Source organism: Nanorana parkeri, unplaced genomic scaffold (genome assembly GCF_000935625.1).
Source record: "Nanorana parkeri isolate BGI_ZX_2015 unplaced genomic scaffold, ASM93562v1 scaffold2088, whole genome shotgun sequence".
NCBI lineage: Eukaryota > Metazoa > Chordata > Amphibia > Anura > Dicroglossidae > Nanorana > Nanorana parkeri.
In genome coordinates, this window is record NW_017308356.1 from 76,532 (window position 1) to 90,228 (window position 13,697).

At 40.7% G+C, this 13,697-nt stretch overlaps 1 protein-coding gene across 1 annotated transcript in view; it reads right to left on the reverse strand.

Moving 5' to 3' along the window:
• The window catches only part of LOC108800636 (L-selectin-like), a 90,318-nt gene that overhangs the window by 60,855 nt on the left and 15,766 nt on the right, over window positions 1–13,697 (reverse strand). The window contains exons 4-8 of the mRNA XM_018572622.1: window positions 13,027–13,212; window positions 4,322–4,507; window positions 2,068–2,253; window positions 1,847–1,860; window positions 637–670 (exon numbers count right to left, since the gene is read on the reverse strand). Of these exons, the coding sequence (XP_018428124.1) occupies window positions 637–670; window positions 1,847–1,860; window positions 2,068–2,253; window positions 4,322–4,507; window positions 13,027–13,212 (606 nt within the window). The remainder of the gene's footprint in view (window positions 1–636; window positions 671–1,846; window positions 1,861–2,067; window positions 2,254–4,321; window positions 4,508–13,026; window positions 13,213–13,697) is intronic.

Below are 13,697 nucleotides of genomic sequence, written 5' to 3' on the forward strand. Positions count from 1 at the left end.
AGTGGTGTCACAAGGGGGAATTCGGGGGTGTGGCCTGCAGCAGGTAACACCATTAGATGGGCTGACAACAAAATGACTGACAGTCATTTTGGTGTCACCCTCTCTCAAAAGTCGGGCACTCAGCCATGGACCGAGAGCCTGATAGCTGCACAAGAGAGGAGAGGAGCCAACGGCATACCTTATCCCACCAGATGAGTGTCCCTTTCTCTCTTTGCCGGTGTCCATCACCAAGTGCACATGACGCCATTACGCATGTGCGTGATGATATCACGCACGTTCGTGATGACATCACACATGTGCGTGGTGTCCCAGCGGATGCGCACCAGGTAACACCCACCCTGGGGATGCCTCTGGCAGGGAGCAGGGCAGTGGCTTGCCTTGCTGTGCCTGTGTGTTTGTGGAGACACACACAGCTTACTAGCACACATAAGGGACGCTCCATAGGACCCTGCAAGGGGAAAGGAGCCACCATAAAACTGGATATCAGGGCCAGCACTCAGGGGACCAGCTGATTCTGCAGGACGCTAAAACTTTTAAACATGAAGGAGTAGCATCCATTGTAAGTGATTTTATCAGCTTTTGAAATAGCTTAAAAACCTTTTGACTTTAATATCACTTTTAGAATAAACGATCTACTCATTGTTTGATTAGAAATAAGATAAGCAAATTTCTTTGTGACACATTTACTTATTACTAACATGTTATCATATTTTGCAGCAGCAAACATACTAAGTTTAATACATTAGTTGCCATGTGCTGTGTATATATACAGTGATATACAGTGCTGTGTATGCACATTCCCCCTCTTCTTGTTAGTTATATCCCTTTCACAATGCACTGTGACTTACAGGAAACAAATAGTATTTTCAATTATTGTTATAACATACTTATGAACAATATTAGCTTGATATAAATAATCTTATCAACACGTGTTCTTTAAAAAAAAAACAAAAAAAAACAATGTCAACAGTTGTCAGAGTAAGTGTAACAGCTAATCTACCCTGCATCTAGTGGCTAATAAATACATCTCTATAGATAATATAATAGCAAAAAAGAAGAGCAGGCTTGCAAAGCCACATAAAAATTACGTTAAGGAAACTCCAAAATACTTTCCCTCTATTTTCAGTACCTGAGCAATGTGGAGGTGCTGCATTCCAATTCCCAGAAGAAAGACACCGGACTTCATCAGTGCCATTAAGGTAAAATCCATTGGGAGATTCAAAGTGGCAGAGGGATTCAAAACTGAAATTTCCCCAAGGATGGGAACAGTTCATATACATTGGTGATTCAGTTAGTAAATGTGGACATTGTACAGCTGCAAAAGAATACAGATGTGTATATGTGTTAGAGTTTCAACAGCTATTTATCTACTGTGTTTTAACTGAATATGAGTAGATTTGTTTCAATTTTAAATAGGATTTGAGTATGAAAGATAAACTCAAACTTTAATTAACTGGAAAATCCTTCTTCACACATTTATTTATTACTAATTACTATTATTATAGTGTGTATATATTATAACTACTATTCCACATTTATGTTACTTGTATACCTTTTACAATGCCCTGCGTTACAGGGAATACATTGTCTTTCCAATGATTTTTAAGACATACGAACAAGATCAGCTTCATATAAATACTGTTATCAATCTGAGTTAGTCTTGACCAAAAAAAAAAAAAATGTTTTGTTTGTAATGTAATAGTGTATGTATATTGGGGGAGCCATACTGTATTTAATCATTACAAATGTAGCTCTAACTTCTGCTTTACAGTCCTCCACAATGGTTATGCTTTCCACTCTTTTTTTATACAGCAAGTCATACGAAATGTTGCTACAAGAAAGATACAGACATTGTAATAACTAATTTACCATATTTCTAGTGTCTAACAAACAAATTGCTATCTTTTTTTTCCACAGGTAATACAAATTGCTATCTTTAATGTAATGACAAAAAGGAAGAGGAAGCTTAAAAATATGTAAAAGTTGTATAAAAACCTTAATATAAAGGCAAAAACGAAATAACTCAAAGATATATGCTCACTAAAAATACAATACTTTCCCTTGTACCTGTGCAATGTGGAGGTGCTTCATTCCAGTTCCCAGAAGAAAGACACTGGACCTTATCAGTTCCATTAAGAGAAAATCCATCAGCACATTTAAAGTGACATAGGGATCCAACACCGACATTTTCCCATGGATGGGAACAGTTTATATACACTGGTGATTCGGTTAGTAAATGTGGACATTGTACAGCTGCAAAAGTAAGAGATATACTGTATATATGTGTTACAGTTTCATCATCAGGTTTTTATCTACTGTGTTTAAATGGAATTTGCGAAAATTGGTTCATCACGTTAAATAAGATTTGAGTGTGGAAGATTAATTAAAACTTGGATTATAGGAGAACTATGAGGTAAGTGATTTTCACTCAACCTCATAGTTTGAGCTGACGCGTGACAATGAAACTGTCATACGTCGGCTCAATAGATCGGGAAGTGAGCGAACACATAACGTCGCTCGCTCACTTCTCGATCATCTCTCTGCAGAGTTTGGTGACTGTCACTCACGGCTCCCTGCAGGCATTCCCCCCTGCTCCGATCCTCCAGTGCTGACTGGCAGAACGGACGGGGGAGGGTAAAGCTGGCTCTAGATAGGCAGAGCCAGCTGTCATTCACACAGCTGGGTGGATCTCAACAGTAATGTCGGGATCTGTCCCGGCTGTGGCGGTCATGGTGTACCACGAGCTGTAGCTCCCGATTTACTGAGCTTTTGGGTCACGGGAGGACGCTAGTTTATGTCCTCCCGTGACCCTTACGAGAACTATGGGGAAAAACACTTACCCCATAGTTCTCCTTTAACTGGTGTGGCTACATAAATCTTGACAGATTTATATCTTACTAATATGTAATCTTATTCTGTAGCAAACATTTTAGGCTCAGTCTATCTGTTCAAAATCCATGTACTGTGCTAAGAAATAAAAAAAATCTATATAACTAGAGGTGCACCGAAATGGAAATTTTAAAACCGAAACGAAACCGAAATAAAAAAAATGTCAGGCCGAAACCGATACCGAAAATGTTTTTTATTTTTTCAATTTTTTAAAATATTTAATTTTTTATAAACAGTGGGAGGAGAGACGCCGGCCGCTCACAGCGCCCTCGTCCTGCAGCGCTCGGCCGGCTGTCACTTTCTTTTCTCCCCGCTGGAACGGATATTTGGTGAGTGTGTTTTGTGTCTCACTGTCACCGGGAGTCTGGAGCACTCCGGATTCAAGGGGAATCTATCACTTTATATTTATGTTCTTGGATATATAAGAACATTGGCACTTTGGATGAAATAGCACATGCAAGCTGTGGACTTATTTATTAACACTAAGGAAGTTTTATTATGAGTTATGATCACCAATAGTTTTATGATGTTTGTTAATCTGTCACTAATTATGCATTTATGGTATACACTAATATGGTTATTAATTGTTGTTAAATGTTCCATTAACTTTGGGTGATGGTTGTATATATATTTTGATTTGTTAGCGCGGTGCATGGATTTAGAATATTCACTGGTTTAAGTTAGTACGACAGCTTCCATAATAGTAGGCAGTTATTTGGGTCTTTCCATATCGCGGAATGTTTAGTTTATCAGCCTATTTGTTACCATGTTCTTATATCTAGTACTGTGCATACGCATTTACAAGCTTGGGCTTTTCCACATTTTTGTTACTTTATCCCTTTTACAATGTGCTGTGGCTTACAGGGATATACATTGTCTTTTCAATGATTTTTAAGACATACATATGAACAAGATCAGCTTAATATAAATACTCTTATCAATGTGTGTTAATCTTGATTTAAAAAAAATCTATGTTTAGTTTGTAATTTAATATGTAAATTTGAGCAGACATGTTTGATGATTACAAATGCATAATAACTCCTGCTTTACAGTGCTACACAGTGCTCTTTTTATAGGTTTGTTTTAATAGTTATGTTATATGGTTATTGTGTAGCACTGTAAGTTTTAGTTGGATTATGCTTTCCACTCCTTCAGCAAGTCTATGACTCTCCTGCCTCATTAAAAACAATGCTGTCCCTGTGCGTCTAATATGTTGTCAACAGTTTTCAAAAGACACGGTTACTGAAATAGCTAGTCTACCCTACCTATAGTGGCTAATTAACAAATTTACACATCTAATATAATAACAAAAAAGAAGAAACTTGCAAGTATGAGAAAGTAACATAAAAATGACTTCAGGCAAAGACTAAATATTATTTAAAAAATATGTGCTCACTGAAAATACATTATACTTTCCATTTTATTTCCATACCTGAGCAATGGGGAGGTGCTTCATTCCAGTTCCCAGAAGAAAGACACTGGATAGTATCCATTCCACTAAGGGAAAATCCATCAAGACATTCAAAGTGGCAGATGGATTCAAAACTGAAATTTCCCCAAGGATGGGAACAATTCATATACTTTGGTTGTTCAGTTAGCAAATGTGGACATTGTACAGCTGCAAAAGAATACAGGAGCATCTTTGAGAGTTACATTATTGTTTCTAAATCTACTGTATTTTAACATTAACTCAATAATTTGTAACTTGTTTAAGTTAAAATTTGATTACCTAAGACTTTTTTTTTAAAACTAACAAAGCAGCAAATTGCTTTTTCCCTGTCATAGTAGAATTAACTGACTATTGACCCTGAACTTTGCCAGGCTCATTAAAACTGTTAGTTCTTACTAACATGTCTGTATGCAAACTAACCTTAGTCCTTTTGATGCAATATTATTTTGTGTGTGTGTGTGTGTGTGTGTGTGTGTGTGTACACCTTTCTACTTCACTGGATTCACTGAATGTAAATACAGCAGGCAGTGGCTGGGAGCAATAGCCAGCCTGCTATTGGATATTTTAAATTGCAATAGCCAATAGCAGGCTGGCTATTGTACTCGCCCACTGCATGCTGTCAATCAGCAAAGGAGGGAACTGAAGACAAAGTTCTCAATCAGGTCCTCTCTGCTGATTGACAGCAGTCAATGGGCGGGTAGCCAGCCTGTTATTGGCTATTGCAATTTAAAATATCTAATAGCAGGCTGGCTAATTTTACAAGTGTCGATTCCTTTTCCACTTGATGAAACTGTTTGCTTTTGGTGGTATATCTCAGTGTCAGATGCCCGTGCTCCTTATGTGTTTAATAATGCCCTCACCAGACATACACAGAAGTTTTCCCTCTCAATGAAAGAAGAGAAGGTCCATTCTGTGTGAAGGCAAGATTTACAGCTTCTCTCATCTCCTCCCCCGTGAGCACACTGAATGGACATTCTCTTCTTTCAATGAGAGTGAAAACTGCTGTGTAGGTCGGGTGAATGCATTACACATAAGGAGCACGGACATCTCACACTTTGTGATATATCACCAAAAGCAAACAGTTTTACCAAGTTGAAAAGGAGGGGACACGGAGGAGCAGCAGCAGCTAACATACAGGGGGCAGGAGGGAGGGGGGCAGCGGGGATTTCACAGCTGTATTCTCTTCTGCCTTCTCATGCCGGCTACAGAGGTCTGTGAAAGGGACACAGAGCTCTGCAGCCAGCACCAGCAGGGAGAAGAACCTGTCCACACATAACACTTACCGCCCGCCATGCTGTCACACTTCCGTTCGCAGAGGTCAGACCGGAGAGGGAGCCTGCGTTTGGTGGAGAGGTATTCCAGGGGAGGGGCTATGGGGGTCACTGGCCAAAGCTAGTTAAAAAATGTAAAGGGCCGGTATCTGATCTATGCATGGCCTTTTCAGGAGTACAAGTACTCCTGAAAATGCCCTGTATCGGCCCCGATACCGGTACTAGCATCGGTATCTGGACATCCCTAGCTTGGACCAATGGCAAAAAAAAGAAAAGAAAAAAAACAGTGAGGACATCGATCTCGATGCCTCACCAGTGATGAGCAAGCTCCTCCCTGTCTCCTCCCACACAGCTTGGTTACCAAAGATCTTTGCCCTAAGACTTGACAAAGAGGTTGTGCCTCGAAACACGTAGTCATCACGATACAGCGAGCCCGTCTGTGCACAGCGTCCACTTTGCCCATCGATTTGACTCCACTACACACGCACCGAACACCGCCGATCGCGGTCCCGGTTCCACAACCGCCGCGGTCCTTCCCCCCTCAGCCGCCGTGGCCCGGCCTGGCCAGCCGTGCACGCGTGCCGCTAGGTAACTTCACAGCGCTCCCTCATCCATCCAGTGCTGCAGTATTTTGTTCTTGGACTCCCTCTGTACACCGTTCCTTGTTTCACCATCCTCGACACATTTGCAGACTTCCAACTGTAAGTCATATATATTTGTTCCTTCTCTCATGAATAGATGCCATTCAATATCAGGTAGTAGCGCTCTTTCTTGTGTTTTTCTGTTTACCATTCGAATTTGCAGGGTCCTCTCCCTGCTAGTGAGAGCCTGCACACCATAATTCATAGCCCGTGTTTTTTCCAGTAACCAATTATCAGTTGTGCGCTTATGTTTTTTCGTTTTAATAAAATGGAAAGTAAATGAATCAATTCTTCTGACCACTGACCACTCTTTTTACAGGATCATGGATATTTGATGAGTGTGGTTTGTGTCTCACAGTCACCGGGAGTATGGAGCACTACGGATTCAAGGGCAATCTTTAACTTTATATTTATGTTCTTGGATATACACTGAGTGGCCAGATTATTATGACCACCTGACGTTTGTAGGCAAATTAGCTATAATTTTGCGCTGAAGTTGCTAGAGGGCCAGACCATTATAAATAGGGAAGCAGGTTGTTTGCCACGACTGTAGAAGTGATTTTTTTCTGAAGATATGGGTAAACAACGCGATTTAACAGCCTTTGAACGTGGGATGATTGTTGGCGCTCGGAGCCATGGAGCGAGTATCAGCAAAACAGCAGAATTCGTTAAATGTTCAAGAGCAGCTGTTGTTAAAGTGTTTAAAGACTGAACTGTCAGCCGAAAATCTTGGTCTGAACGTGTGAATTGTGGCCGCCAGCGACTAGTCAATGTTATGGCAAGACTGGTACAAGACAACAGAAGGGCAACAGTGCAGTGTCAGATTCCTCGCATCACCTTTCAACATCTCGTGGAGTCAATGCCAAGAAGTATCGCCGCAGTATTGAAGGCAAAAGGTGGTCCAACGAAGTACTGATGGGGTGGTCATAATAATCTGGCCACAGTGTATATGTTATGTATGAAGTAGTTAATCATTTCCCTACATGCTAGAAATGTTTCACACATAACGGGGATGGTTGAAAAGCCTGTAGACATTTTAATCATGTAATTCTTTTGTTTTTCTTTCTACTGCCTATGCCATTCATTTTCATTCAGTGACAATATCCAAAGGGATATTTTAATTCAAAAGGATTTTCTGTGGAAGTAATCTGAAAAATGTTTTGATATTATCACAAATTCTTTAGAAAGGAAAAAGAAAGGCTTATGTTTACTCTTTTAAAGTAGGAAGCATCAGTAATTAACTATTGCTATATTTTTTTTCTGAAGATATGGGTAAACAACGCGATTTAACAGCCTTTGAACGTGGGATGATTGTTGGCGCTCGGAGCCATGGAGCGAGTATCAGCAAAACAGCAGAATTCGTTAAATGTTCAAGAGCAGCTGTTAAAGTGTTTAAAGACTGGACTGTCAGCTGAAAATCTGGGTCTGAACGTGCGAATTGTGTCCGTCAGCGACTAGTCAATGTTAGGGTAGAACGGAGAGTGGCAAGACTGGTACAAGACAACAGAAGGGCAACAGTGCAGTGTCAGATTCCTCGCCAAGAAGTAAGTAAGTAAGAGATATACTGTATATATGTGTTACAGTTTCATCATCAGGTTTTTATCTACTGTGTTTAAATGGAATTTGCGAAAATTGGTTAATCAAGCTTAAATAAGATTTGAGTGTGAAAGATTAATTAAAACTTGGATTATAGGAGAACTATGAGGTAAGTGATTTTCAAAGTGGCAGATGGATTCAAAACTGAAATTTCCCCAAGGATGGGAACAATTCATATATTTTGTATATGGTTGTTCAGTTAGCAAATGTGGACATTGTACAGCTGCAAAAGAATACATTATTGTTTCTAAATCTACTGTATTTTAAAATTAACTCAATAATTTGTAACTTGTTTAAGTTAAAATTTGATTACCTAAGACTTAATGAAACTTAAAAAAAAAAAATAATCTAACAAAGCAGCAAATTGCTTTTCCCTGTCATAGTAGAAATACAGTAACTGACTATTGACCCTGAACTTTGCCAGGCTCATTAAAACTGTTAGTTCTTACTAACATGTCTGAATGCAAACTAACCTTGGTCCCTTTGATGCAATATTCTTATGTGTGTGTGTGTGTGTGTGTGTGTGTGTGTCAGGGACGTGCGGTCAGGAGTGGCAGGTGAGGCAGAGCCTCACCTAGTATTATGAAGAAAAAAGGTGTCAGCTTCAAGTCTAAAGCTGACAGCTTTTTCTCCATTCAGAGCGGCTTGTTACAGATTACACAGCAGTGAAAGCCTCCCCGCTGTGTAACCTGTCATGGACACATGCATCCGGCTTTTGACAGGTAGTTAGGTTACACAGCAGCGGGCTTCCCCACTGCTTGTGTAACCTAACTTGGTGAGGCAAGAGCTGTCACATTCTCTACTCTGTGTTAGAGGTGTGAGCCCTGTGGATGGCTTGGACCAATGACAATAAAAAGAAAGGGAAAAAAAAACAGTGAGGACATCAATCTCGATGCCTCACCAGTGACGAGCAAGTGAGGGACAGGGACTCCTCCCTTTCTCATCTGTACACAGCTTGGTTACTGAGCGGGGGGGCAGGGCTTTGGCTGGACGGGGCAGAGCTTTGGCAAGCTGGAGGCACAGAAGGCACGGCACGTCACTGGTGTGTGTATAAATACAGTATTGTGTAAACGTTTTTAGACAGCTGTGAAAATATGTTGTAAAGTAAGAATGCTTTCAGAAATAAAAGTGTTAATAGTTTATTTTTATCATTTAACAAAATGGAAAGTAAATGAACAGAACGGAAATCCAAATCAAGTCAATATTTGGTGTGACTACACTTTGCCGTCAAAACAGCATAAATTCTTCTAGGTACACATGCACACAGTTTATGAAGGAACTCGGCATGTTGGTTGTTCCAAACATCTTGGAGAACTAAGCACAGATCTTCTGTGGATGTAGGCTACCTCAAATCCTTCTGTCTCTTCCTGTAATCCTAGATAGACTGCACCCCAGTTCCTATGTTTTCATGCATAATTGAGTCGCTTAGCCTTGTTTCCACGTCAGAGGTATGACTTTTTGGCCACATGGCCGCAGGAAAATGGGAGCAGGTGCTCTGTACTGATAAGTCAAAATTTTTAATATTTGGCTTTAGCAGGAGGCAGTTTGGACGCCAAAGGGCTGGAGAGCGGTACAATAATGAATGTCTGCAGCAACAGTGAAACATGGTGGTGGTTCCTTGCAAGTATGGGGCTGCATTTATGCCAGTGCAGTTAGAGATTTAGTCAGGATCAATGGTGTCTTCAATGCTGTGAAATACAAGCAGATACTTATCCATCATGCCATACCATCAGGGAGTGATTGACCCCAAATTTATTCTGCAGCTTGACAAGGACCCAAAACATACAGCCAATGTCATGAAGAACTATCTTCAGCGTAAAGAAAAACAAGGAGTCCTGGAAGTGAAGGCTTGACTCCCACAGAGCCCTGATCTCAACATTATTGAGTCTGTCTGGGATTACATGAAGAGACAGAATAATTTGAGGCAGCCGACATCCACAGAAGATCTGGGTTAGTTCTCCAAGATGTTTGGAACAACTTACCTGCCGAGTTCCTTTAACAACTTTGTGCACGTGTACGTAGAAGAACTGATGCTTTTTTGAAGGCAAAGTGTACGTGGTCACACCAAATATTGATTTGGATTTCTGTTCATTTACTTTCCATTTTGTTAATTGATAAAAATAAACTATTAACACTTTTATTTCTGAAAGCATTCTTACATACCTGCCTAAAACATTTGCACCTGCCTAAAACATACCTGCCTAAAACATCTGTACATTACTGTATATATACACACCAGTGACGTGCCGTACCTTCTGTGCTGGGTGAGGCATATATATAATGTAGGATGGGCAAGTATGCTTTTAGGAGTCTCATAAACATTGGTTCACTTATCAGTTCTAAAGTGTTCTAGAGTAATCAACTACTCCCTTTCAGTTAGGGGCACTAGTCCAGCTGCTATAACTTCTGCTGCACAGCTATTTAGCAGCCATTTTCCAGAATGCTTTATGTGTGTTAACTATAGATTCTGGGAAGGGTTGCCACAAGTCCACAAGAACAAGCTAAGGCTAGCAGGTAGGCTAGCAATACGTAAACTGGAAAGAACACTAATACCATACATAAGTGTTCCCATAAAGAGAAGCAAATAAAATAACAGGCTTTAAAACCAGTCGCACACAGACAATACCAAAGGATAAGACAAAAACATAGTAAGGGAAATGATCAGACATCACTAGATTCAATATCAACTAACATGAGGGTGTGCTAAATGATACCCATCTAGAAGAAATAAAATGAAAAAGCGGAAGCATTTATCTGGTTTATGCTTGTAGTGTGAAAACATCTTCCACCACAGTTTTATAGAAACAATTATCATAGCCTTCTTTACTTTTAAGAGGAATAAAATAATTGGAATTTTTGGGGAGGGTTTTTTTCCAGAGTCATTCATTTCTGAGTGTTTATCTGTTTTACTGTAGAAAATTAGCTTTGATGGCATAATATCTTTTTAGTGGACGTTTTTCAAAGGGTATCTATAGAAAAAAACTTTTTTTGAGTTTTGGATAGAGTGGGGAAGGGTTAGACCTTTTGACAAATTTTTATTGCTGCCCGTGTCACCATTTTGACTGCTTTGGTTAATTCTAAAAAAACATAGGGGTCTATTCACGAAGCAGCCGAAGGATCTAGCCGTAGCTTCGGCCGATCCTTCGGCTAGCTTTGGCCCCAGGACCCCTTCGATCCAGTAGAACCGAAGGGCTGCTGTACGGGCTATCCCGAACTTGGCCGAGCGGCTCAGTCGAGCTGAACGCATATGCCTCGGCTCAGCTGAGCCACGCTGAAAGCCGAAGCTGGCCGAGCGGCCGGCCGACAGCCTGCTTCTGACAGCTGGGCGGGTGATCTTACGGCTGGCTCCGGCCACTTGCAGAGAGATCCAGATTACCAGCTAACCAGGGACACTGATCTCCAGACAGCCTAACTCTCCCGGGCGCTCCGGGAGTCTCCCGCTCCCGGCCGCCAAGGAGAGAAACACTGATTTTTCTTTTTTTTCTTTAATCTGACACGGCTCCGTGTCAGAATAGAAAAAAATAAATAAATACATTTGTCATCATAGGAATGCATTGCTAGATTCCTATTGGCTATTTCAATTTGCAATAGCCAATAGCAAACTAGCTATTGTACCCGCCCTCTGCTGCAGTTCTCCATCAGGTCCCCACTAGTGATTGACAGCAGCAGAGGGCGGGTACAATAGCTAGTTTGCTATTGGCTATTGTAAATTAAAATAGCCAATAGGAAGCTAGCAATGCATTCCTATGGTGATTTTTTTTTTTGACGGCAGCAGAACCACCGGCCAATAAAAAACAGTTGGGCGGAGCTAGCTGTCACTGCTAGCTCCGCACAATCGTTTTCTATTTATTTTTTTCTACCTTTTGAACTATTTTTCTGTTCTGCTCGGTCCTACAGAGGGACCGAGTAGAACAGCCGAGCCGAATGCCGCTCAGCGGCATTCGGCTATTCACTCACTGCTGTTCAGCATCTATAAGAATAGACCGAACAGCAGCGAGTAGCCTGCCGGAGGTTCGGCTTAGCCGATCCAGATGTTGGATCGGCTGAGTCGAACTCCTTCTGCACTTCGGGTCGGCCAAACATGCTGAGCATGTTCGGCCGACCCAAAGCCACCCGATGTACGGCTGATTTCAGCCGATATACGGCTGACATCAGCCGCACCAGCCTGAAGTAAATAGCCGAACAGCGTTCGGCTCACTTTGCTTCAGGTCGGTCATTCACTCATCTGCCTACGGCAGCTTAGTGAATAGACCCCATAATTAAAAACTGGAGCTGCTAGAGGTAGGAAGATTGGATGTATGATTTATTGCTCTGAAAACTCAGTTTTTATTTTTCTGTCATATGAAATAGATGTTTGGCTCATTTTGTACTTAAAAATTGTAGAAGTGAGTGTGATCTCCTAGGACCTAGATGATGTATAGCTATAAACCCCCAAGTGGCCAGATAAGCCACAAAACACATTGAAGGGATGTATTATGCTTATTAGTAAATGAGACTTGACTTCAAGCATTCATCAGTTTCTTTGATCTTTTTTCTTTTCATAGAAGTTTTACTTAAACTAATACACCTCTGCATATACTTTGTTTGAGGTTTAAACTATTCACCTGTCACAATATTTACCAGAACTATCCCACACAGGATAATAAAGGTTTCTTGACCACCATCACATGCATCTAGTGCAATATCCGCATTGTGTGGATACATATATTTTCCCTGAGCTTTTATGTTAGGGTACTGATTCATTTTGGGTTTCAAGAAACTACTGTAATCAAATACACAATTACCTCTTGAACATGTACCTTACTCTGTCACCGTTAATACACTTTCTTCTATTTTTTTCCTTTCTCCATTATTTATAGTCTCAGCAGATATGTTATCATGGTATCATTTCGGTCAATTCTGGCACTGCCAAAATGGCAATACTGATTGCACAGCATCCACCTGGTACCATAGCACCCATCTTGCTCCAGTACTATTAACCCAATGTGATTCTGATAATATGGCACTTTACTAGTGACTTTTGTTTACCTATAAAACTATATTGTGCCTTTGATGCAAAATTATATACAAGGATTCATTTTCGTTTTTGCCCAGGGTATGATTTTGTCTAAAACCAGCATTAAGTGGGAAGAATTGCAACTTAAATTTTTTTTTTAACTGCTTGTCTTCATTTCATTACCTGAGCAATGTGGAGTTGCTTCACTCCAGTTCCCAGAAGAAAGACACTGGATATCATCCATTCCATTAAGGAAAAATCCATCACAACATTCAAAGTGGCAGAGGGATTCAAAACTGTAAATTCCCCAACGATGGGAACAATTCATATATGCCGGTGGTTCATTTAGCAAATGTGGACATTGTACAACTGCAAGAGAATATATTAGATTTACAATATGTTAAACATTGCAATTTTTTTTTTTTTTTTTTTAAATAAAATGTTAAAAAAATGTTTTAAATATACAGTAGACATACTCAAAACTCTTAACCTCTGTTTCACCTAATTGAATGGATTATAAAATTAAAGCTGTGCCACTGTCAGAATGCTCATCGAGTCATTGAACTCCAATCAATGCGCCTGCGTGGTCACTGAACGGCAGAATCAAGTCCTCCAAATAGTGTTAGTGTGCCCACGCGCCTATCCGACGGCCTAACATGCTAAGAGATTATGGGGTCTATTCACTAAGCTGCCAAAGGATCTAGCCGTAGCTTCAGCCGATCCTTCGGCTAGCTTCGGCCCCAGGACCCCTTCGGTTCAGCAGAACCGAAGGGGTGCTGTACGGGCTATTCACTATAGCCCGTACAGCTCCCGAACATGGCCGAGCGGCTCAGTCGAGCCGAACGCATATGCAT